General features: G+C 38.6%; 1 protein-coding gene across 3 annotated transcripts in view; it reads right to left on the reverse strand.

Moving 5' to 3' along the window:
- The window catches only part of Cadps (calcium dependent secretion activator), a 429,166-nt gene that overhangs the window by 111,707 nt on the left and 290,362 nt on the right, over positions 1–27,097 (reverse strand). For 2 of the 3 annotated variants that reach the window (XM_048356072.1, XM_048356074.1), the window contains exons 12-16: positions 23,856–23,992; positions 20,351–20,538; positions 5,902–6,003; positions 4,442–4,505; positions 3,923–4,046 (exon numbers count right to left, since the gene is read on the reverse strand). In XM_048356072.1, coding sequence (XP_048212029.1) covers positions 3,923–4,046; positions 4,442–4,505; positions 5,902–6,003; positions 20,351–20,538; positions 23,856–23,992 — 615 coding nt within the window. Of the gene's footprint in view, positions 1–3,922; positions 4,047–4,441; positions 4,506–5,901; positions 6,004–17,934; positions 18,094–20,350; positions 20,539–23,855; positions 23,993–27,097 lie in introns of all 3 variants that reach the window. The other variant, XM_048356073.1, reaches the window with a different exon arrangement.

Raw genomic sequence — 27,097 nt, forward strand, 5'->3', positions numbered from 1 at the left:
TTAAAAATCAGCTAAGAAGTCTTAGGACCGAACATACAGAGAATTTTCAAAGCCTGAGAACTTTCTTAGTGTAAAACTTCCAACAACAGCCCCTGCTCAGCTACCCTGACTGTGCTTCTTGCTTTATCGTGTAATACACACAAGAACAACACGGACACAGTTTCTTCCTCTCTGGTCCAATACACATTCATCAAAGAATACAAACTTCTCCATAAGGCAGAAAACAGAGAAAAGAAATAAAAAAACAAAAAACAAAAAAAGGAAGATTCATTTGGTTCAGTAACTTTTTTTTAAAGGAAAAAAATGCACATGAGGCCCAATCACTGGCTCCTGAAACCAAAGATGAAATGAAGCTGTTTAGCAAAAGAGAAGTCTGTTCCTTCAAAGCTTATGACTTTATGAAAATTCTGCTCTATAAAGGTCAACGTTGAATGGGCATGAGATGTATTTAGACAGCACAAATTAACTCCTTAAGTATCATTGCAACTCCACATTGCTCTCTGGAGTACATACCTTAAGGAGCTACTAAAAGAAAAAAACAAAAAACAAAACCATAAAACTGAATATAACTCAACAGTCCTGATAATTGATAATGCATATACAATTGGTTCACCTGCATCCTTCTGATTCTCTATTTGAAAGAGAGAGCACAACAAGGAGAGAAGAGAGAGAGAAACAAGAACATATATGCAAGATTAATGAGCAAGTGGACCAAAATGCCCCCCACTTATGTGTGATACATGATATCGGAAAGAAAAGGTTGCCCTCGCGTTCCCACCGCCCCAAAGTGTGGGGGCCAGCAAAAAAAGGCTCCTTCACAGAGGTGGAAAATGCTGCACAAATAGAAAATTAGTAAAATTAAGTTTAATGTGAAATCAAGCTATGAAACATACATGAACTGTTCAAATGACAATTAAGTCATATGTTCTAGCCAGAGCTCAGAGGACAAGGACAAGGCAAAATCTCCAGAGAGAACAAGGAAGCGCTTCCCAGCTTGAGAGAGAATAGATAGGAGGCATGTAAGATCTAATTTAAATTTTTTTTTTTTTTTACAAAGAATGGACCACTGAGTGTGGTCTCATAACCATAAAAGCTTGACATCTTAAACATGGAAAAGAAGCTATGACTTTGCCCCAAATGTCCTTTTATCTGCATTGCTCCCCAGCCTAGCTGCTACCTTTTGATTGTGTACCAGTGACAAGCACTTTACAAATTAGGGTTACACACAAGCAAAGTAAAAATGCATTCAGGTCACAGACAGAGAATAACTGAAAAAACTTACAGAGACATCTGAGTTTATCACAAACAAATGGCTTAATTGTCTAACCTGTTTTAGGCTGATAAAAAGTGACTGGACTTCTCACACTGGGTTTCACAGACAGAACCAACAGACAAGCCAATGCTAAAAAACTTGAAGCAAGGAGAGTGAGTTGGTTTGGATCTGGATTTTCTTGAAATAATGAAAACAGAAAGAGTGAAGACAGCATGGCGAGGAGGTGGTAGGTACTCACGAATGGTTAAATCCATCACTTGGGAGGCCAAGCAGAAGACAGGATGCTCATACATTTCTCTCTTTTTCCCTATAAAAGAGGATTTGGGCATGCAAGAGGCTTAGGTCAGAGGTAAAGAGGTTAAAGGTCATAGGTTAGAGGAAAACGTTACATTAGCTCAAGGGAAAATAGCCACAGAGTATTTTGGGATAAACACAGGATAAAAGGAAAAGGAGTTTCAAAATTTGAGGTCTACTGGATTAACCATTCAGCATGCCGTGAGTCACTGAGTCACGAGAGAGATTGTGACCATGATTTTACACGTCTCTTTAGAATTGTTGGTAAGAATACAATGACCAAAAAACATCATGAATAAAGGGAAACATAATTTTATTGATTTAAGGCTCCAAGATACTAAGGATTTCAGACTTTAGTATCTAAGGCTCTTGAGGTATTTCTTCATAAACATAGTCTCCAGCAATATTACTACAACGTCTTTCCAAAATTCTCAGATAACTAAGCGGTTAATGCTTACAGAGAGGTACAAATGTTAAAAAAAATGGTACATTTCTTTTCTGAGAGCAGGATCAGAGCCTTGTGAAAGAAAGCTGTCTGGTAGTAATATCTTTAAAGCTGTAATATCTCAGCCCATGGTGGACTATGTTCATGGAAGAAAACCTAATGCATGCAGCCAGAGGATGTTGGGTTGTTTGAATTAACAAGCCCAGCATGCTTTGAAATTGGTGTCTCAGCCACTTTTGCAGAGGTCACAGCAAAAAAAGTGGCTGAGCCAATCACGAACAAGGAAGGAGAGAAGCAGAAGAGAGCAGGTAGTGTGGAATGAGGTACTTCTCTGCAAAGAGAGTTGGAAAAAAAAAAAAAAGAATTGGTTTCTTCAAAGAATCCCCAGACCTAAAAGTCACAGTGCAAAAGATAATTAACACAACCAAGAAGAATTGAGGCACAAAAGGAAATTACAGACCAGCTGATCTAATTTGGAAATGAATGCATTTTTACTTACAGATCTTAAAGTTTGTTATTGGATTTATTTATCTGAAAGAAGAGAGCAGATCTTACCAAAAGACTACTAATAACTAAACCAAGAGCTCTGAGGCAGCAGCCATGGCAACTGAATGTTTCTTCATCCCATCCCATCTCTGGCCTTGCCTAGAATGATTAGGAACCTGGTTGACTTTACTAAATCAAACCAATCATTATGTCCTGGGATGGTAAATGCTGCAACAATGACTTGCTGCTATAGCTGTTTAACAATCTTCTTGTTCCTCTGTTTTTGTCACTCGTTACCAAGTCAAGAGTTGATAAACATCCTTTTAGTGCCCAATTCTTAAGTGTTTCTCCCTGGATGCATAACAATGAACTCATTACCACTGGTACACAATTTGCATTGTCAGATAGACAAAATTGAAAGAAGGAGGAGAAATGTAATGCCCAGAATGCTGCAAATTTGACATGATCTTAACCTAATTTTCAAAGGAAACAAGGACTTTGGCAGGCTAAGTGATGGAGTCTAGGTGGTTGGTTAGTTTTGTTAACTTTCTTCCTCAGACATGTCCTGAGGCAGGAAATGTGCACTTGTTGGTTTTAGTTGGGTGTGGTGTGTTTCGTGTGTGAGAGAACGTCAGATTCCAGAATGCGGACACACCAAGTTTTACACACAGAACTTCCACATTTATACACTTACACCACTGGGTCAAGTTGGGTGTGGTTTTCAAATCACCCTACAGCAGCCAACAGGGTAACAATGAAAAGTCATTAATACCTTTGATTAGGAATAGGCCCCAAAAAACCATACCTTTTCAAGTAAGAGTTTAATCAAAGTGCCTTTTTTTTTGGGGGGGGGGGGAGTTCATGTGGTCATCTGTGACCTCCTCCCTAAAACTCCAGAAGACAGAAATAATAAGAATTCTATATACTAACAAGACTGAATGAGACCTAAAGCTAAGTTGGAGCCCAGAGAGAGGGCTTGACACTAACCTAACACCAAATTTCAAATACTCCCAAAGGGACAAGAAAGAGTTAAGCTTTTAAAATTTCCAATGCTATCAGCAGCAGCTACCAGACTGCTTCTCCTTCTCCTTAAAGAAGGCAGTGATATTACCAAATTATTTCATAGGTAAGTATTGGACACGGAACAGAAATTTAGGGGCAACATAAATCCTCCAAAGAACCTTCTTTATCACATCCTTTGGTTGATATTCTTCCCTTACAAAGACTGTCCCCTGAGCTTCTGCTGGTCTTTTCATTCATTTATTTCTTGGTCAAGGCCAAGGAAGTGTCTACGTTTCAAGTGCTTTCCGGTTTTAGCTTAAGGTACTCAGATCCACCACTAGTTGCCGATCAGAAAAAGACAAGAAACTTCCCCAGGGAGATATAGAAACGCCAATTCAAAACTGGGGCAATGGGAGCCTTACCTTCGATTTTGGCATACTCAGAGAGGCGCGAGTAGTTGACCAGAGCGGCCTGCTCTAAGCATTTACGGATGACTGTTTTTACCTCCTCTTGTGGCACTGGGGTAACAATATCTTTCATCAAGACCTTCCGGTAGAAAGCAGGAAAAGAGATAAAGAAAATCCAAACAATGCATTATTCATTTCTACTTCTCTAATACTTCAAGTTTGAAATTAGTTGTGAAGGCTTCTTCATGACTTAGGAAGAGCCAAGGTGAGAAAGAAAACTGGAAGAAAAAAAAAGCTGTCTACAGTAAGGAGGGCAAAGCCCATTCACAAATCAGGGAAGGGCCATAAGGGTCTTTTCAAATCCTTACATTTTTAAATGTCTGGAGATACAATTTCTTTCCTTACTTGTATAATGGTATTGGATGAATGGTAAACACATCCTATGAAAATTACAAACTGGGTCATTCAATTACAATAGCTCCTTACAATTACGCCATCTCTATCTCTTTATGGGCCTTTCACATTTATTCTTACCCTTTCCAAGAGTGAGAGAGTAGCTTTTAAAGCACCTTCCGGCCGACCAAATGGAAAGCAATACCTAAAATTAAAAAAAAAATTCTTTAGGTTGCCTAAATTGATTACTTTTTAGCAGGAAATATGCTGCAATTTGATTCCTATAGCAACTCTTGCTGAGGAACGGAAAATGCTTTTTATTTTGTCACATTGTGTTATGTTAATCTGAATTCACACCCTATATGTGTGTATATAATATATATATATGTGTATGTGTGAATAATGACTAAAGAAGGACTCGGCAAATGTCTACAACAGAAAAGAGTATTTCAAGTGATGACATAAGGCTCTGTTTAGATTTCTATTGTGAAGAAGAATCATTAGTTAGTGCTAATGTCACCTTACATATTACTATAGAGCCTGGCACTTAAAAAAATTAGGTGAAAGAGACTAAAATTCAAACACAGTTTTTTTAAGCTCTACGAGATAAATGCATGAACCACAGTGATGCAGTTAGAGTAGATTTATATCCTGTGAACTGTCCTTCCTTGTGGTTTTTCATTGTAATTGTAAGAGATCCTTTGTCAACATCTTGCTCCACGGAAGGAGGATTTAGGTGGGACAGAAAAACAATATGTTCGGTACTGCTCTCACTTGCAGGGACTGTTTTAGGCTGTGCTGAGCTCTTCAAAACACTGTCCACACTACAGACAGTGGCATGGGGTACTTAAGGTATTCTGGGAAGTTCCTTCACCTGGCCAAGCGTATTAAGCTCTGAGATTTAAAACAAAACAAAACATGAGTTAATAGTCCCATGTCTCCAGTCCCATAGAAAAAACTGGCATAGAGAAACTGTTTGATAAATGTGAACTATTATAAATACCGTGACTTTTAAGTTACTATTCAGGGTCTCTGGTCCAAAACCATAGCATTAATCTTGCCCACTTTGTTCCAAAGCAGAAGTAGGCTACACAGTATCACGGGTTAAATACAGGAACAGCTTGGCTGTCTCCAGTATATGAAGAAGACCTACTTCGCTGAGGCTAATCCTAGTGCCTTTTTTTTCTTTCTTTCTTTCATGGCGTAGACAGCTACTTTTACTTCTGAGAGTATGGAGGACGTGGAGACTGCTTGTCGACACCCTCTATCGCCCCTCCTCCCTTTTCATTATGATCTAATTGATAGTAATTTTTTTCTTTACTGTTTTATTTTGGAACTTGAACGAAGCTTCAAATCCATTATTTTTAACAACTGATAACCAGAGTCAGCTCACATAAAGACTGGAAGGAAGCATACCTATGAATCTGAAATTGGCTAGTTATTATAGAACCGTGTCCCCACTTGGCTTGCTTTTCCATTCAGCTTTTTTTTTTTCTAATGGCCTCATGTATCTCTGATAGATTTAGAGGTTTGGGAAACTGAAACGCTTAGTTTGTGTCCCCCCAACTCTTCACATATGCCCCTGGACCTCAGATCCTTACCTAAAATGAGTAATCTGATTTTCCAGCAGAACTCGGAGTCTCTCCTTGATTTCCTCAAAGCGTTCCTTTTCTTCAACAGTCACTGTTCCAATCCCGTCGGGCCTGAAAGAAGACATGTTCTGAAGTGACGGGAACCTTGTCTGCTGATACTGTCCAATCAGCTGTGGAGCAGGAAGAACTTGTCCATTGCAGAAACCACAGCCACCATGACTGCTGTGACTGGAGGAGAAGCCCTGCTATTCAGGACAGGCTTCTAAAGTGGATGGGCTGTGTTTGAGAAATGCTGCAGACATGTGCAGAACTGCAGCTCATTTCTAATGAAATGATGAAAGGTACAAGGTGGTGGCCTGAAGGGTTAAGTCCAGTTCTTACACTTGTCTGTTTGGTTTGTGGCTGCTTAAAATATTTGCATTAGATGCTAACCTTTTTTTGAAATTAGGAAAATTACAAAATCCATTTCTAATGGATTATGGTATTCTTGGGCCAGTGATAACTAACATCTTCCTCAGCTAAGGTGGTCACCTAGCTGGCCCACTTCACTGTAGTATGGATTCCTGAACTAGGCACACCAAGTCCCTTGAAAACTGATGCCTTGAACCAGTGTCTCACTCAAGTGTTAAATGCTCTCAAATGGCTCAATTTATAGTTCAGATGAATTTACACACTCACGTATCAATTGAAGGTCAAACCACATGTCTTCCAATTTTGGTGAATAACTCATTGGAACACAGAGAAAGCCACTGGAATATGCAAGTGATGAACTGCATTGTAATCCCAACATTCTCATTGCTCTGTGATACCACCGCACACATATACATCACCCCATTTATTATGGGGCTATTCAAGTTGGAGATATGAAGTGACGTCGCATATTCATAGCCCAGATTTACCCATACTAAATTAGACACAGGATAATCTGACCCGTTTAAAGCCTTCCGTTTCCCAGATTTCTAGTGACTTGTTTTGATGACTGGCTGAGCCAGTTTGCAGATTGGTGTGTCACTATGCCACTTCCACTGGAACATTCCTCAGTTTGCAAATGCGAGTCATCATGAGACCAAACAAATGGCTGTTATTTATAGACCTTCTCCAGAATCCATAAGAAGTTGGGAAAGTCCTTTATCTAATACCAGTCTGACTGCACAAAAGATTTGGCAATGAACAAAAGTATACCTCCTGTTAACTGGTCAGCTTCTCTTCTTTCAAATGATAAAAAAACATCCTATTTGAAAAACAAAAACACCAAAGAGGCCATGAAATAGAGGGGTCTGTGCCCTTGTTTTCAAGATTTCCAGAAAAGTATCAGTGCTATGTTTTCCAATTTTCTTTTAGAAAATTGAAAACACGGCTTTGTTTTATTTTTCAATCTATGATGCAGGAGTTAAATATCAGGATTTGCCCCCCACAAATCCATGTCATACTTTCTCTGGTTACTTAACATGTTTGCAAGTTACACTTCTGGCATTTACAGTTTCTTTTAAAAATTATTGTAATGGTGATATACAGAGGGGGTACAGTTATGTAAGTCAGGTAATGAGTACATTTCTTTTTGAACAGTGTCATACCCTCCTTCATTTTCTTCCAGTTTTTCTTTATTGAACACATATGCAACTGACATGTATATGTACATGCTTGGCTAGAAAGAACATCATTTTGCTTTTTAATGTAAGACTAATCCAGAGGAAAAATATTGTTAAATGTAATTTACAGTTTACGGAGGAGCTTACTGATCATAATCAAAATTGTCAAAACCATGTAGCAGGGATAGCCCAGAGACATCTATAGCCTTTATTCAAAGAGAAACTTCCCTGTTAATCAGATCTTTCATTCATTATGTAAGAAGCATTATAAGGCTGGTAGCCTTTTCATTTGTGTTTGAGATGATAAGAACTGAACATTTATATGTACCTTATCTTCTTGGCTAATTCTCCCTGTTCAGGGTATTATTACAAAATGTGACATTTGATTGTATTCTCTTGTCTTTTGTTCTGATGATTCACATTTATAATTATTAAAGGTATCAGAAGGTAGAATTTACAAGTCTGGCTACTTGTAACATGAGAGGCAGAGACTGGAGAATTATGGCTTGAGGTCAGCCTGAGCAAAAATGGGGATCCTATCTTGAAAATAACCACCATACACAAAAAAGAACTCATGGAGTGGCTCAAGTGATAGTGTATCCACTTGGTTACCAAGTGTGAGGCTCTGAGTTCAAATTCTAGTGCTATTACAAAAAGCATCAGAGAGAAGCTTGCGTTTATTTTCTATTAATAAAAATGAATGATGACAAATACAATAAAATAAAAACAAGAACAGCTTTTATTTCTCTGATCATCTTTCTGTGGATTTCCTTCCAAATTGTTAACTTCACTATTGAAAAAAGCAAGCTAATAAATTAATACTGTTGTACTCTCCTTACTTTGTTTCCTGATTACCTATATCAGTGTAACTAGCTTGATTTTAATGTAAATAAAACAAACTAACCCCATTCAGGCTGGAAAGGGTATAGTACAGAGTTCAGCAAAGCCAGGTGATAAAACCAATTGTGATGCATTGCATTTATAAACTGTTATGCTGACTCAAAACCCCTTTGAACAACTACTTAAATATAAAAATAAAAAAATAAATTGTGAATTTTTCTTTTTTGGACATCAACTGCAAATTTCTTTACAATTGCCGGCATTGCTCTGAAATGGTGTTGGTAATAGGAAAGGCTATTTCACAAACTGAGGAATCAATTGATTTCACTATGAGAAAAGTTTGGTCACATGGGAATTTCCTTCTCATTGACCTCTGTAATTTGTCCATTTTAACTGGCCAGGTTTAGCAAAACATGTAGAGGGCTGCTGAGTGGACATTCTTGGCTATTATTTTGGGGAACCACTGTTTTGCACAGAAGAAATATATACCTTTTCCTAGGGCAGTAGTTCTCAGGCCTGAGCATGTTTCAGTGTCACTTGGAGGCCTGTGACAACTCAGACTGCCGGCTGGGCCCCACTCAGACTTTCTCAAGTCTTGGTTAGGAGCTGAGAATTTGTATTTCTTACAAGTTCTTTGGTACTGCTGGCTCCAGGGCCACATTTTTAAGAACTGCTTTCTAGAGAGTAAAAAGAAGAAAAAAATCAAACGGAACCTTGACATAGGATCTGCCAGGGACTAAAACAACACCTTATGCTTGCTAAGCAAGTGCTCTTTGAGCCATACTTCTGGTCCTTTTGCTTTGTTGTTTGCTTTTCAGATAGGGGCTCCATAACTTTCTCCTGCTCTGGCCTCTTACCTCTACCTCCCAAATACCTGGGATTACAGGCATCTACCACTGAGCCTAGCTGAAAGAATATTTTTTGACTTAGGGTTCTCAGCTTCTTAAGTTTGGAAGGAATTTGGAGCCAGAGACTGCAAGGGTACACGGCCTACTTATTAAGCTTCCAATTCTTTCCAAAGAGATATTTGCACCGTTTCCAAGGTACATCCAAGCAACCCTGGCTGCCAAACCATCACAGCAGAACTGTCTTAGTAGCTCATAGAGGCCATGTTATGTGCTTTTTTCTTTTTTTCCTAGAAACAAGAGAGTGCTTCTAAAATTGTCAAAAAACTGGCTGTGTCTTGTGTCATTTCTTTGTCAATATTTTTAACACTTAGGAAGTGGCAGAAAATGAGAAGAGAGGAAAGATAAAGCTGGAATTTAAAACCTTTAGCTAGAAAGTCCTAGGGTGGGATATGGCTTTCTGCAGTCTAGGAGACTGGATATCTCCTTTTCCATGTCTGTCCTTTCCCTCAAGGCGTTTACTTTTTAGCATTGCTGCAGGGCCACTGCTACCTCCTCCTCCTCTTTCTCTTCCTCCTCCTCCTTCTTCCTCTCTCTCACTCTTGCTCCTTTTTCTTTTTGTGACATTACCGGGGTTTGAACTCAGGGCCTCATGCATTTGCTTAGCTTTTCACTCAAGACTAGCCCTCTGTTACTCAAATCATACCTCCACCTCCAGCTTTTTGCTGGTTAATAGAAGGTAAGAGCCTCATGGACTTTTCTGTTCAGACAGGTTTTGAACCATGATCCTCAGATCTCAGCCTCCTGAGTATCTCGGTTTATATGTGTGAGCCACTGGCTCCTGGCTGCATTATCATCTCTTAATTAGCCCCTGTCTCCCCTGTCTTTCCTTATGTTCTTCTGAGTATCATTCCAAAAAACTCCCTGTGCTTACATAAGTTTTATTACATGATGCAAACTCACAAAGTACACATTCCTTCCTTATACTCTGATTTTTGGAGAGGTGTGGATGCCTTTGAACCTAGCGTTAGGAACACACACACACACACACACGGAAAGGCAGGCCCTGGACTCAAGTTTCACCTAACTGCACACTGGCTAACAACTCACTTCTTGTATATCATGATCCTGCAAACTTGAGACAATATGCAGGACAAGTGCAGTCATTTCTGGAGCCGAGCGGGAGACCGGAAGCTCTCCCACCTGCAGGCCATGGCGGAGGCCAGAAGTGGGTCTCTGAGGCCTCAGGAGACTATATCGCATGTGACATGGTGCACATCTCTGGAGTCCACCTTTCAAGTTTTCGGCAAACCATTTTCTCACTGTCCTTCACAAAGTTGACATTTTCGGCAGCATGAGAGGAAAGATGTCACGTCAGCTGCTCTTCAAGTTCTTGTCACCGTGGTTAGCACCAGTTCTGTCATCTTTACTCTCCTCACAATCTCCCATCTTGAGCCATGTCACAAACAATAATATATCCAGAGTCCCATTTTTTCTCTTTTTTTTTTTGCATTCCTATATACGTACATATTTTTTGTCAAACGGAAACTATCATAACCAAGCTACTCATCCTTTGATGGGTACTGGATGTGCAAATTGTTCTCCTTTACTCCAAAATTTTGAGCTACAGCTTAATATCTATTGTAGAATGAATTCAAGGCCATTGAGTGCAAACTGTCTTATTCTGATATTCAAAATTAATTGTGAACAACCTAAAGATATAACATATTTTGTACAAGAACTCGACCTCTTTGGAGTCACTAAATTGTCTGTCATTATACATCCATGTGAGCACACAACTCCCGGCATTTAATTAGTCCATGAGCATGACTTTCTATATCATGCTGAAATCCAGGCCACAAGTCCTTCTTTAGAAAGGTAAGATGTGTTATCAAGCAGATCACAGGCAAAATTGATTCCAAGAATTTGGTGATTAAGTGTAGAATTCAGGTATAAAAAAGAAGCAGATGAATTTAACAGAAGAGGAAAGAGTATCTGGTCCACCACACTGTACACAACCAGCTTTAAGCCTCTAAGCATTACCAGCAAGGGGTAAAACTCCAGCTGAAGAGGGAATATACTTCCATCTCCAAATGCAAATGTCCACATATGCTGGTACAGGCACTGTAAACATGATATATTCTCTCTCTCCAAATGGATGCATGCCTACAGACCGCATTATGGATCCATGAAAATGTCCTTAAACAAGCATGATAACTGAATCCTACTTGCTACTGAGTTGTTCCAGCCCAGAAACACGAGAGCTTAAAGGGCCAGAACAGGACAGAATATTTCATATGTTCCTGCAATGTTCCCTGTAGAAGGTACTCACACCAAACACTCTTCCCCCTTTGACTTTTTTATTTTAAATTAACTTCTCCTGACAACTCTTTATCCTTCTGATTTTCAGAGCAATACCTCTGAATTTAATCCTTTGGTGGAACATTTTTCCTTTGTCTGTTTGAAGTGCTTAATAACTACAAATTCAAGATTGCACCAAAGCATTACCCTTGCAAAAGGAGACATCCCTGCTTGCTCATCTGGATGGTTTATATAATCCTAGGCTCATTATAAATTATAATTAGGACTCTCACATCCTAGAGTCATTGCTTCATTATGAAAGCCAGCCTAGCTCCTTCCTTCTCTTTTCCTTCTAGCCCAGGCCCTTTTCTAATTATGCCCTGATGCCTGAGGGCTCACACAGGCTGCTAAAACAAATATATCAAAGTGTTTGTATCACAAAGAGTAAGATGGAAAGCAACACCAAGCTGTTTCTACACCATTACAAGTGTGCATTATAGCTTCTTGGGATTGATATTATGCAATTTCACAAAAAGAAGCTTAACGGAGCAACTATGTACTTGTGAGGTGTAGTTTGACTTATGTATAATTTATCTCAATATGTAGTTATAGTGTTAGGAGTATGGGAAGTTTCATTCGCCCTATTATAAGGCCAACAGTGATTAATAAATTTCTCTTTATTGATGGTCACCAAAAATGTGGATGCTATTGGCACTCAAAATAATCAAAGTGGCTCAAAGCTTGGTCCGTGTGTTGAATGAAGGAAGAACTCAACAGAGGATTAGAGAGAAATGATAGAAAATGTGGGAAAGTGCATTTTTTCCAAGAGGACCAATTTCCTATATAGTCGCCAATTTCATATATAGTCCCCCCCCCTCCCCCCGCCAACACACACACTCTGAACAATAAGAGAAGAGATGGGTTGGTTTCTAGGCAGATACTGACACAATAAGCTTTGCATTTTACCTTGGAGTGAAATCTGTGTGAGACTTCAGAGGGGTCAAGCCAGTGGCTTATGGGCTCTTTGGTCTTACCTCCATGCTCAAAGTAGTAGGGCATTTCAAAGTCTGGTTTTAACTCAATAATTTCAGTGATCACAGGTGAGGAGAAAGACACATTGTTGGGCTTTTAAATTAAAAAAATACACTTTTGCTGGATAGTTTCCTATAAGCCATTAATTCAATACATAATTCAATACATTTCACAAGGTTTCATATTTGAGTTGGAAAGATCTACTGTTCTTATGGCGGCAAGGGTCCATCAGAAAGATATTGTTTGGTTCAAAAGAGAAAAATACCAAGGAAAAATTTTCCTTAGATATCTGGGATGTGCAATTGGCTTGGGATCTCCCCAAGAGATAAAACACTTTGTCCTGTTTGTTTAATTTTAGAATTCAGAGATCATGACTCACCTGGGTACAGCGACAAAACCTATGCTGATCTGGGAAAACAATCTGAGATATGTTCATGTTCCAAGTAATGCCTTGTGTCAAAGTATGAGACCAAGAATGTACCACCCAAGAAGAATGTACACCCTGTTGTATAAAGAGCTCTGCTCTGAGGTCCATAAAACTGACATTTCTGCTATACATTTCTTGTTTTTCCTCTTTGGGGAAAAAAGAGTTAAAAAGCACTAGACATATGTGTGTCTGTGCTCTGTGTGTGTGTGTGTGTGTGTGTGTGTGTGTGTGTGTGAAAGAGAGACAGAGAGAGACAGAGCCACAGAGAGATAAAGGAGGAAAGACAAGACAGAGACAATGTCCACAGTCCCAAACTGTTAGGTAAGCATCCACAAGAAAAGAAACAAATGAGAAATAAGAAGAATCATTATGTGATAGGGATTTGTGGGGGAGAGATAGAGGGATGGCCTAACATTCAGGGGAGAGAAGTAGAGTCCTGAACCCGGCAATGGCATTGGAGAGAGGGCGAATGGAGGGGCTTGAGTTACTTAATAGGGAAAGGACTTGAATTGTGGCAGCACACTATGATGGAGGAGTTTTGGATGGCTTCTGAAGTTCTGTTTTGGGCAGCTGGGTGGATGGAACCACTCACTGACTTACCGGCCCTGGTGGAATAACAGAGGAGAAAAGTGAGGTCTGGATGATTACCAGTGTCTCAAATCCTAACCCACAGGATTTACACAGGCTCTGAACATAGGCTTTAAAGAAGAATAGGCTCCCCGAAGAATCTTTGGATGCCTTTTCAGAGAATTTTTAGAATTCATGCCCTCTTACATCTGCTTGCAGACTCATTCATCTACGCAGCTTACTTTGGATCGGGGCGGTTGGCATTATGGATTTGTTAATTGCTGATACAATGTACTTTCTACACAGGCCATATGCGAAGAGCAGCACTGGCATTCAAGAAATGTTAAATAATAATGTAAATGAGAAAATTTTCCAAACGCAAAAATAAAGGGATCCAAGGAGCACTGACGCAACTTGCAATCATCGGAGCTGTTTGATTGCCTTGTCCCTGTGGGACAGTGACCAAAGTGATGCTAATCTAAATGTCATCTAGAAAGAATACTAAAAATATTATGGTGAAAATTAAGTACTGCAACCTTAGGAGCTGATTTAGAAATGAGAAGATATAGCAATTTACATCTGTGGGTTTTATGATCGCCAAATGCAACCAGCTGAACATGCTCACATTTTTTTTTCTTCTTTCCCTATGTCTTTTGAGAGAAAAAATGGGTTTCAAGAGTTGGCCCAAAGTAATGTTTCTTCAATTAATTTAATTTAAAGCTTTGCTATATATTAAACTCACTTGTGATTTTAAATGTATGATGCTTAGGCTAGATGAATCAATCCCAGATGAATTAAATCACAATGCCAGCAGGTAGGGTCCACCCATTGGCATCACTCTCAAATGTGGAGTCAGGTTTGGCTATGACCACTTATATCACTGTGATCTGAAGATCAAGTACCTTAGAGGTATGGGAGCTATTTAAAATGCAGATTGTTGATTCCATCTAATAAAAAAATTATTTGTGGAGGGGCCCAGTTCTCAGCATTTTAATAAGCACCCTATGGGATTTGCCTGCACCTTGGAGTGTGAGAACTACTGAATGGAATATGGAATATTAGTTGTAGCACCCATCAAACTTTTTGGCACAGCGTATGTCTGTTTAAAAGAAAAAACACACCAACAAGGAAATAGGAAAAAATGGAGTCTATCATCTGGGAGGTTGATTTAAAAGTTTCTTGACCTTGCACCAGGCTTTCCTGGGCATTATTGGAGGTCTGGTAGTAATACAATGGTCTCTACCTACTAAGTGACAATAGCATCCTTGTGGAAATCAATGTCTGCAGACATTGCTCACAATCCTCTGTGTGAGTGAGATCAGCCCCAAGTGGAGACACATTATTTTAAAAGTTGCCAATGTATGAATAGATCCATAATGACCAGTACTTAAATGATATACACTGGGCATCTTCCTGACAGGCGAGTGTATCCACTTTTGATTAAACAGATTATTTTGTTATTTGTTTTGGTTATTCTGTACCATGGCTTAAACTCAGAGCCTTGACCTGTCAATCTTAAATCTTGCTTGCTCTACCATGTGGGCCATGCCTCCATTGTAACACTGTGCTGATAAACTGGCGATGGACTCTCAGACTTTTCTGACTCTGAACTGTGATCTGATCTCAGCTTCCCAAACAGCTAGGGTCATGAGCCACCAGTGTCCTATAGATCTTACTGGGTTTGATTTATACTCATTCCTTTTCACTGGGATGTGGCACAGATTTCAGAGAAGGTAGGAGAAACAGTCATTGGCATGTGAATGTCATTTAATAATTTCCAGCTGTAGCAGGGTATGGCTTTGTCTCTACCTTTGGGGCTGTTAAATTAATAATAGACTTTTAAAAAGCATTTTATTTTTAAATTCTAATCTGAGGCTGGTTATAAGGTGACAATGGAATAGGCTTAGTTGTTCAGTTAAATTCCATTGAAGGGAAACTTGTTCAGGAGTCACAGATTTTCTTTCCTATCCGGTTCTGTCCTGTCTTCTCCTATCATTTCCTTCCTTTCCTCTCCCTCCATCTCCTTTTCCTTCTCTTCTTCCTTCTCCTTCTCCTTTTCTCCTCCTCTGGCTGTTTCCATGAAGCTAAAATTCCTGGGTGGACTATGTTAATTTTGGATGTCTTTTGGCCTTAAATGGACAACATATTAACTAATTCTGCTGAGTGTTGTAGCTTTGCATCTGGAAACATTGAAATGAATACCAAATGGCATCTCATACAAAATATAAGTGCCAAGTCTGAGTGAGTAGTAAGGTTGAGTAGTTAACAAATCTAAGTTCTAAAGTTTAAATATCTATGAACCAGGCTCACACTGCTGTTTGTTATAGGGTTTCAGGCAAATGCCTGAATTTACTTGAATCTTAAGCTATTAGAGGAAGAAAATAACAATACGTATCTCACAGGGATATAATGACGATAAAATAGGTCAACAGCTCTTTATATAGTGCTTAGGTTTTGACAAGTACTTATTACATGGTGGTGATTATCCTTATTTTCATTGAACCTTATTTATGAAACCTGATGATGGCTACTCTATTTTTTATTGTAACTCATAGTAAAAACATTTAGAGGTTAAAGAGGTACTATAGATGCCATGATTCAGTCTTCAGTGAAGAGATGAGAAAATGAAGGCTCAGAAATGAGATAAAATACTCCTAGGTTTAAAAAGAGTAGTCTTGAACACACAGGTCTTTACAATCTAAGTTCAGTGTTGATGTAGCTTAATGAGGAAGAGCTTTGACTTCACTTACCCATTTTTGTTACTTAAATTTCCATATATTCATTTTTTATTGTCAAAGTGACGTACAGAGGGATTACCGTTTCATATGTAATTCATTTTTGTTACATGTAAAACATACAAAAATGGTTAGGCTGAGGATCTTATAGCAGATGAGAGCATGCTGTGACAGCACTTGCTACTTACTATTGTCATTTCTTCTTTACTAAAACAATGCAATGCAAATACAGACCCTTCAAAGCACCAGTCAGTACCCCCGTGGATACCCTTTCGTAGCAAAAGAAATAAGCCAGGCTTGAGCCAAGGCTGCCTTCAATAGTGGCCATTTCTCTCTGCTTTGTAGTAGAGATCATTCCTAAAGCAGCACATTAGACGGCATCCATGGCAGCTTTTTTGTTTAAGATTTGTCATTCAGTGCATCTGACCTTCAGGTATGTTCAGCCTTCTCTATTCACTTTTTTACTATTTGCAAGTTACTGTTTTCTGGCCATTTGACTCCTTGAGTAAAAATGGAAACAGAAATTCCACTTATATATACAATGACAAAGAGGGGTATCCACATGGAATTAGGGTTTTTGTTATCCTTACTTCTGGACCTGAATATTCTGGTTGACCATTTGCCATATTTCTCTGGAAAGCAATAGTGTACATTTTCATTTTCTCTTTCTACACATGAACTGTATATGTCTCAGGGTTTAGAAATAGTCAGTGAATAATTTATAATGAAGCAGAAAGCATACGTGTTGATATATTCTGGGTACCCAGGCAATGCTAGAATTGGAATTATCAGATCCTAAACCATTAACACCAAAACTTTAAAGTGTCAATGTTAATTTGGAGGCAAAGGTAGAGAATCGGGAAGAAGGACATAGGAACAACACTGGAAAGAATGAGTAAATATGATCCAAAGGGGAAAATAAAAGCTACCAGTTGGCCAATGTATCAGTTAAAAAAGAGAGCATTCCTAAAGAATGAGATAAACAAAAATATCACAACTTGCACCTTAAAGATGACATCCATATGTATGTATGTGTGTGTGTGATAACAACAATTAATTTAGAAGGCTTTAATCTTGTATTGCTACTAAAAAATCATTATCTGAGATGATTTCTTTTTATAATGTGACTGTTTAACTGGGGGAGGTGGTGGTTGAAAATGTTAGAGCTACTATCGATGTGTAGCCCTACTTGACGCCAACCCACATCATTTATTCTCTTAACAGACTTTAGAATTATAGAGCACAGGCTGCTTATTATGAATGATTCGGTAAGGCACCAAGCCCCTAACTAAATGCCACTAAAAAAGCAATCTGACTTATAGTTTTGTTTACATATTGTTCAATTAAGTCTTTTTAATATGAACAGGTTTTAAAAAAAAATCACTGACCAACCTGACTTAACTTTAGGCCCAATGCAATATATATATATATATATATATATATATATATATACACATATATACACATATATACACATATATACATATATGTCTGTCTGTGATATATATATATACATATATATATATATGCCCATTGCTAGGCTCTTTAGTTAAAAAAATGTCTTTGAAAAACCTTAAAGGAACAGAGATTTCAGAGTACATAAAGCTTGCAGTTTGCAAATGCGGATGTGGTGACATGAATAAGGGGATGGGAAAAAAGGTCAAAGGCATTGCAAAGCACAAGTCCATATGCAGGTACCCTCTTACCTTTTGGGTTCTTGACTTGACTGGATTTTGGACTCTTTTCTTTTTTTGGATTCTCTTTTGGTTTCTCTTTTAGCCTCTGGTTCCGGTGAAGAGGGAGTTTTTCTCCCTTCAGAGTTGGTATACGGCAGTAGCCCACTAAGGTACACATGCATTTGCTGACTTTGGAGAGGGGGGTGGTTATATGAGGCATGCAGAGCGTGGCCAACCCCAGGAGAATCAAGCGCACACATCCATGCACAAACAAAAGAAAGAAAAGGAAGGATGTATCAAAAAAGCAAAAGCAAATGCATTCAAACTAAAATAATAAGCAAAAAAAAAAGATGTAAACTTGCATAAGGAAAATCAGAACTGAAAAGAAAATAAGATATCCAAAACTGTTTCCATGACAAGATGTATAAACCTAACTGTGAATCAAGTGGCAGTCTTACAATATGAAATCCAGACAATGTGTATCATAATTCATGATGATGTTTACCAGGGAGTTTACAAAAACACTTCATTATTTTATAACACTTTCTTATTCAGTAACATATGTAGAATACAGTGTGACAACCAAGAGAATATAATGCAACCACTCTCTCTCTCTCTCTCTTTAAAGAATTCAGTCCAACAGGCTGTAACAGATAGTCATCAAAGTGTACATATTTATAAAAAAAAAGAGATTTATGCACAGATACACCCCAGGTATCAGAGTTTTCATGAATATCTTTTATGAAAATAAAAGGTCCTGTGTGAGGTTATGGAACCTTATAACAATAGGAGATAAAGATAACCTTGTTGTCTATGAAATATTCAAACCTACAATGCTATTGTTATCTAGCTCTAAATGTTGAAGTTGCATTTCATAAAAATCTACCGGTGCCAGAGAGAGGAAAAACACAGAATGAATCCCACAGATAATTTCAGAGCTATATGCCTTGCAAATATGTGGAGAACTGATGCAGCTGATTCAAAGGAAAGGTACTCAGCTTAGGATTCTCTTCACATGGACCAACACAACAAAGCAACAACGTATCCATCTGAGGCTAGCTTTCCAAAGCCACCTAGCTTTCCTTGGGCTGTGCCTTCCCTGGCTGCTAGCTGTGGTGCTTTGGGATAATGTAGACTTATCTTTATACTAATGTCAGGCTACATACACTGGGATGGCAAACTGGCTGTGGCAGTGTGGAAATGTATTCTATGTCCCAGAGCCAAATGGCAATGTTCTTAAATTATTTGCTGCTTTGCATTATTCAGAACATGGATCATTTTCTTCAGGAGCTGAGCAAGGTCTATAGAGAGTACTTTAGTACAGAATCAGGAGACTTGACGTTCTGTTCTTGTCTAGAAAAATCTACAAGATGAGGGGGTTGCTAGGCTGTGATCACTGAAGTTGTTCCCACCTCTGTGGTTGCACTCTGTGTTGTCGGCATCTTTGCCTTCCAGCTTCACCTAGCTTGCTTCAGCTCTCAAAATGTACTTGGCTTCCTCGTTGCGCAGGACAGTTATACATGCTGTTCCTTTTGCCTGGAACCCTCAACTCCTACGCACACTTTGGTTCTCAGCTCCCGCATGGCTTCCTCAGGGAGGTCCCCCCTGCCATCCTGCCACTCCATCTGAGTCATACTCCTGACTAAATTCTACCATGCAATGCATCGCTTTTTCTCAAAGCACCAATCTCAATTTAACTCCACCCTTGTGTGGTGTCTAGTTTTTACTCCCCATGTATACTAAATGTGTACCACAGAGTCTCACACTGAGCAAGCAATCATTAAGTGCTCATGGAATGAATGATTGTACCAGTAAAGGCAAGTAATTATTAAGATCTCAATATGTTTTTGGCTTTTTCTTTTCTTTTAGCAGTATTGTGGTTTGAACTCATGACCTTGCACTTGCCAAGGAAGCACTCTGCCACTTGATCCACATCCTATCCTGTTTTTCTTTAGTTATTTTTTTCAGATAAAGTCTCATGTTTTTGCCTGAAGCCACCTTCAGACCATAATCCTCCTACTTCTTCTTCCTAAGTAGCTGAGATTACAGGTGAGTACCACCCCACCAAGCCTGGCTACTCAAGGCATCTTGATGCACTCTTAATATCCACTTGCATGCTCTCAGCAACTATATGAGGATACTATCATTCCCACTGTACAGAAGAGAAAACTGTGGCACAGAAGGCGTAATCACCAATAAGGACCATTAGTAGTAAAATAGAGGAATTGTAATTTGAACCCAGATTGGTGCAACTGAGAAATAAGACATACCCTCTTTGTCATTTCTCTACAGTATCTAAAATTCTTAGTGTTGTGTGTGTGTGTGTTTGTGCATGCACGTGCAAGTGCACATGTGTTACTGAAGGGAAACAAAGATGGATCACAAGTGAAAGATAATCTATAAAGCAGGATTAGTTATAAATCACAAGAAGGTGATTCATGCTTACCTGTTCCCATGGACGTGGGATGCACAGAAGGCAAAGCTGTAGTGAAGCAGGGTGGGGTCGATCATGGCGCCATTTTCTGCCCGTTCCAGCAAGTCTCTGAGGTAGCAGAGATGTCGGTGACACCCTCGGACTCCATTTCGGGCGCAATACTCATCTAATACAAACACCTGGCCAGGACTGAACCAGCCCTGTGTAGGGAAAAAAGAAAAGACTTTCTTTTAAATACAGGTGGTTTTTTTCCTGGAAAGCTGCTAGGGTTGGGAGTGGTTTGAAAAAACACTGGAAAACAACCTGTGCTAATGTTTACTGATTGCATGGTGTGTACTCTGTTTTAAATCTTACAGCAGATTAGTGAGGGAGATTCTGCTCTCTGGGGCACAGGGTGGGAGAATTAAGTTCAAGGCCAGCTTGGAATTTTGTAGTTAAGTGGTAGAGCTGTGTCAACAGAGAGAAGGATTCCAGAAAAATTCATCTAGGGCTCCACTACTGAACCATGTACCTTATAGAATTGGTTGGAGACTATGGCAAAGTCTTGGTTAGTGACAAGAGAAAAATCAGAAGGGAAGGGCCTTGAATTGGTATAGTACTTCCGGCTTGATGAAGAAGTTTCAGTTGAACCATCTAGCAACCTTGTGAGACAAACAGGATGAGCTTCTCTTCCTTTTGGAGAAAAGACATGAAACTAGGGGCCAAGAAACTCACACAGATTATGCACAACCGAGTTGAGACTCAAATCTAGCTCTGCCATATCCTAATGCTTTCTCATTCTAATACACAAAAGAATATGAGTTGGTCTACATATGTGCTGGAACCTGATAGATCTTTCTACTTTAGAAGATTTTTCTTTCTGCAATTTTAAAATGAAAGCGATAATGTAACCTTAAAAAGATAGTACAATTCAACAAAGTTCTCCAGTTGTAATCAGAATTGATTCTGTGAAACGAAGAGGAACTTTTGGTGGTGTAGTTTAGAGTTCTATTTTTTTCCCCTGCTGGTAATTATTTGTTTTCTTCTTATTTATTTGCTTGCTATGAGACTAGCCCAAACTCGGCTATAAAAGAGAATCCAGATGGAATCTCTGATTAGGAATAGATTCAGTGCTATGATAGGATACAAATTGCTACTTCTGTCATGTGCTTGGGAAAACAGGCACTGGAAAAGGCCACATGATTAGCCACTCGGGGTCGCTCTAGGGCAGTGCTTGAAATAAAATCACTTTTTTTTTTTTCCCTCCAGGTTTCAGCGCTGTTCTGAAGTAAGAAATAAAGCAGTTTAGCTGGTACTTTGCAAGTTGGAAATTTAGGGCTGTTTTAAACATAAACTTAATTTTACTTCGAGGGTCTCTTCTGAGTCGTGTTTTTGCATATTGTTCCATCTTGGGAAAGAGGGGGCAAAAAGAAAAAGTAACTAGAGCCCAAAGAGGGCCCCAAATGTGCAGCCAGAGAGGCCCTTGCTATGATCTAACCATGTATTAGAGATCTGGGAAATCTTCGATTGACAACGAGCAGCTCTGCGATGCATCCAAGGAAAGACGGCATCTTTCCTATTTCAAATGATAAGCTACTTCGGAGGGCGGGAGAGTAGTCGAGGCAGTGGGCTGCCCCTATAGGCAACTTCTTTGCCACTCCATCTGCTACCCCAAATGCTAAATCTTAGAAACAACACTGCTGTGAAAGATTAAAATATATTTTCTACGACTCAGATGACACCAAGTCTTTTGTAGATGCCAAAATAGCTGCTTTGAAAAGAGTTGAAGAAATATCAATTAGGAACTGAGTCGAAGACACAGAAAAATTTATGTATCCCTGCTGGTCGCTCTCCAAAACCAACTTAAAAAAAAAAGATTGTAATAATGAGAAAATGGAATCTATAGAAGCTTGAGATAAGGTCCTTTTAATTTCTGTTATTTTCTGAAATTCTGGAATGACAATTAATAGACATAGCTATATAAATGGAGAAAAAAGCTATTTTACCTATTCACAATTAATTTTGTTTTTTGGACCATATCTTTAAGGTTATCATAACTAGTGGGAAATAAGCTTCAATGTTTTATTCTGGTTTAATTTTTAAAGGGCATTATTAATTCTCTTTCACAGTAAATTTCAAAACAAGAGAAAATTATTTTTTTAACGAACAATAATGTGTGTGAAGAGTCTTGCAAATACACCTCAAAAATTCCTCAAGAGAACAAGAATTATACATAGTATGGAATGATTTAAGTTCAGATGCATATTCTCACAATTTTCATAAATGCAATTTATAATTATATGAATACACATTTGAGAAAATTTGCCTTGCAATGCAAGGTAAGCTTTTTTTAATTAAAAATTTTAAATCAATGTGATATATCTCTTTCCAATTTGGCAGAGTCTTCTAGTAAGGAATTTTAAACCCGAGATAATCAATGTATCATTTCTGCCACAAATTAATAAATTATTCTGCAGAACCTTGTTTCTATTTTAATAATATTTTACTATTATTTTTATATGTTAGCTTCTGGTTATCAAAAATAAATAGCTTTAAAATAAAAACCATTTAGAATATAGTTACGATATAGACATGTAACTTAGAAAAGAAAAAGGTTTTCGTTATATATCTATTAATATCAGCAATATGTTAATTATATTGATTTCCATATTTGAGGTTGGGGATGAAAATTTTCTCTTTATAAGGTTATTTTATCATTTTTTCTCATCCATAAAGGGAGATTAATAATATTTTCCTTTAAGAAATGAAGTAATAATTTATGGCTTGCCGAAGGAAATAAATGGAGTCTTTTTTCACTTTTTGGCTTTTACATTTGATAGCTTAAATCTAAAAATGTATCTTCTAAACCCATTAAAAACATTTAACTAATTTAACTAATTTAAATCTAGGTTTTAAATAGGATTTTAGGAAATTTCGATTCTCTTGTTGGATAGCTAGATTTCCAAATGTCTAATGTACATTAAAAAAAAAATTCCCTCAAAGGGTAAAAAAGGGCTTTGGATATTACGAAGGAAAAAAAAGACACCCACGCAAATAAACAAAGCAAAATTGATGAGGGTTATGGAAAGTAACCAGAGCTTATTTACAAATCATTTCCATCTTTAAAAGAGATTCAAAGGATTCATTCCTTTATGAGCTGGGAATACCAGGTCTGGGACCCAGAGAGAGGGAATCTTAAACTCTTAAGTTTTACAAGTTCTGCATAAACAGGGGGCCAAGCTGGATAACCCTTCTGGGGAGGATTTCTTATGTAGCAATTACAAGGGGAGCAAACTAAGTGGGGGAAGCTGGGGAACTGAACGTGTCACTTTCTCCAACTCAGTCTTGTTTCTTTGGTAAGTAAAACTAACTCAGTTCAGGAAATCAACAACACACCGATGATTGCTTAAGGGATTCTAATTGTTTAAAAAAGGATTGTTAAAGGGAGAACTGAGCGTCTGGTATATAGATAGAAAAATATTTGAGGTATAAAAAAGTGTTAATGTTTAAATCGCTGTAGACCAAAGAATATACTTGCCAGGCAAGAATAGGAATCATTAAGTCTGTGATCCAAAGTCAGGCGTTGTACCATCTCAAAGAGGGAAGCGTGGTCAAAGTTACAGGGGTTGGAAGAGATAAATTCATCCATGCCATGTTTTTGAGCTCTATCTGCGTCTGTTCATTTATACATGTAGAGAGAGACACAATTTAGAGAAACACATCACATTTTCTTTGACATTTCAAATTACACAGGAATTCACTAGGCATTATGAATGTTAACTGTTTCCCTGTTTTGCCCCCCACCAACATCCCCAAGATATTCTTTTTACCTCCCATTGTCAACTTGCATCATGAGTTTACTGCATTTAGGCAAAAATATATTGGCATCAACATGTTTATCAAATGATCACAGTTCCAGTGCATTCATGTTGTTCTTGAAAAACTGAGCAGCACAAGACCAGTAACTTCGCCTGCGTTTCACCAAATACTGAAAGCAGATCGGATCTTTGCTTATCATAGTCTAGTTAGCTTTGGAGGTTTTTAATAGATTCTGCCATTCCAGTGGTTATGTCTAGTGCAATTTCTCTACAATTATTGGGTTTGTCTGGGGAAAAAAAGGGTTATGCTGATTTTCAGCAAAAGTGATAATATTTGTGTCCCCCTCCCTTTCCAAATTCCCATCGCCAATTTGGTTTCCAAAAGATTTTGAGTTCCCACCCTCCAAAATTAAAAATTAAAAAGAAAGCTTTCCATTAAAACCTGGAGATTAAGTTAAATGGGACTTGAGTGTGATAGCCGAGGATTCTGCTTTTGGATGTGCGTACTCCGTTAGTGAAGCTCATGAGACAAACAGAAATTTACTCTGCAAGGGCTAAAATCTGCCATTTATTGTGAATGAATAATCTCATGTATTCACACTTTTTCTTACAGGTTGAGGGCTGCAGGCAAAAACCTTTCAAGGGCTAGCTAATTAATCTCAACACGGGCAACTAAAATATACTACCCTTGACTGGCAAAATAACTCAGAGAATTTAACTACTAAGAAAACTCTTTTTTTTAAAAAAAGGTAGGAATAAAGGTCTTTTGCACAAAAGGAATCGGCTCGGTCTACCTCATCTTAAACTCAATTTTCTGTTCTGCAGACTAGGAAGAAAAATCAAATCGAACAAGCTTGTGCTCATTTCCTTGCATGTAGCATTTCACTGTGATAGGGGACCTGCCAGGAAGTAGCAATGCTATCAGGGCGAGGGGGAAATTGATTTCTGACTTGGGAGGGTGTCTGAATAATATTTTCATATGTGGCCTCCATCCCAGAAAGATTTTCCCCCTCTCCCTGTTTAGGATATAGTTGTGGGCTTGGGTTATGTAGCAACTTGACTTTAACATGTTGATTTCTTCTCTTATTGATTTTGGGGTATCACACAAACTTAAACGTGGGGCTTATCTGATTGAAATCTTCCTATCTATTGTTAGATTAAAAAAAAGTCTTTGGTTGTCATTTTTCAGAGAAGCAGTAAGTGGTCAGTGTTTGAACAAGATGTGTTGTTTATGCCCAAGACACACAGAAGCAAGAGTTTCCAGAAGGCAAGTTGAAGAATGCGTATTTTAACAGCCAAATCGTTCCATTAGAAATGATAACACATGAGCTTTTGGAAGGAATATCACATGTACAGAAATGATATTAGAGAATCTGTGAGAAATCTCCTGGCTGTGCTTAGTTTCATTGGATTTGTCCTCAGGCAGGGCTTTTAAAGGACTGAGATTGAGTGTTTGGCCTAGGAGGACTTGACCAGGATGGTCAGGAAAGTGAAACTGAGGAGACAACTGAGCTGCCCCTGGGCAGGGGTATGTGATCTGGGCCCCAAGGCAAGGATCTTAAATTTGTTCCCACATGATGCCTCCCCTGGCATAAGAACAACTTGTACCATGTAGGGGCCTTTCTTTATTTCCCACTGAACCTGCCCTTGCCTCTTCTTCATCCTACCTGTACCTGGTCAGCTGAATTCAGCAAAAAACAGGTGCAGAGTATACATAAATTGCTCATCCTGTTATATCCTCATAAAAAAGCCTCATCCACCCCCTGCCTCCCAGTTTGAACAGATAGATCAGGCAGTTTGGCTAGCAGTAGCTTCTTGCTCTCAGAATTCTCATAAGAGGCTGTGAGCTGACAAATTGCCGAGGTATGTCTGCTGTCAGTTTGGCGGGCTGCTTTATTGCTCCTCAATTATGACCATACACTGGGTCATTTAGCTCAAAGAGAAGGGGGCTCTTTAGTAGCTGTTAAAAATAGAGCACAGGCTTCAAGTGTCTTTCTCTTTGGTTTGTTTGTTTGAACCCCTTGAATACTTGGCTGATGACTTGTTTTGCCTTGCTGCCCACATGGGAAAGGGATCTGAAAAGGAAACTTGGTTCCTGTAAGGAACCCTGGGTACAGATCATTCCCCACCCCCTAGCTCATCCCAAGGGCTCAATAAATACAGCTTCATGAGCTAATTCTTGGCTAAGAATAGGCCTTTTCTACCGACAGTTTAAAGCAGGCTTACAGAAATGTGTGTAAAATCAACCTGTTTTCCTTTCCCAACAATAACTATCAAAACAAAACATCTTTTGCCCTTTTTCTTTTCCTTTTTTCCTCCTTTTCCTGTTCTATATGGAAAATGAGGCTGGGATGGAACTCAGGAAATCTGAGTTCTAGTTTGTAGATAATTGTTAGGTGCTGGCTGTAGTGTTTTTCTCTCTGAGCCTCAGTTTCCTTGTGTGTAGGATGAGCTGACTTTTTGGTTTCCTTTCTGCCACCAGAGATTGGTTTAATGATCATGAAGATCCTTGTTCACTCTGAGGAAACTTAAGGGAACTGAATGCAGTGAAATCTCAGCAAGTAAAACGAGCAGCCCTTGCATTTTGGCTTGCACAAAATTATCATTTATTCAGAATTAGGTTCATTATGGCAATAGTAACAGTAACTCAAAAAGGACTTAAAAGGGTGGCTGGCTCCCATGACATTTAAAGGAATCTCTCTGAGTGTATTATATTCTGAAAAAGAGGGAAGTGTAAACTGGGAATGTTATTTCATGGTGTCAGTGAAAAGAGTATGATTTCAAAGCAGGGATTTTGGTACTTTTTGTTTTCTGCTGTATCCTCACAATTAGCACAGTACCTGGAACACAGCAGAAAGTTGGTATATAGTTGTTAAGATAGTGCACTGATTTGATCAAAGTAAACTCTCTATCTCTCCTAATAAATGTTATCCGTTTCTTGGTTTTATGGAATGTTGCAATA

This window comes from Perognathus longimembris, chromosome 10 (assembly GCF_023159225.1).
Source record: "Perognathus longimembris pacificus isolate PPM17 chromosome 10, ASM2315922v1, whole genome shotgun sequence".
Taxonomy (NCBI): domain Eukaryota; kingdom Metazoa; phylum Chordata; class Mammalia; order Rodentia; family Heteromyidae; genus Perognathus; species Perognathus longimembris.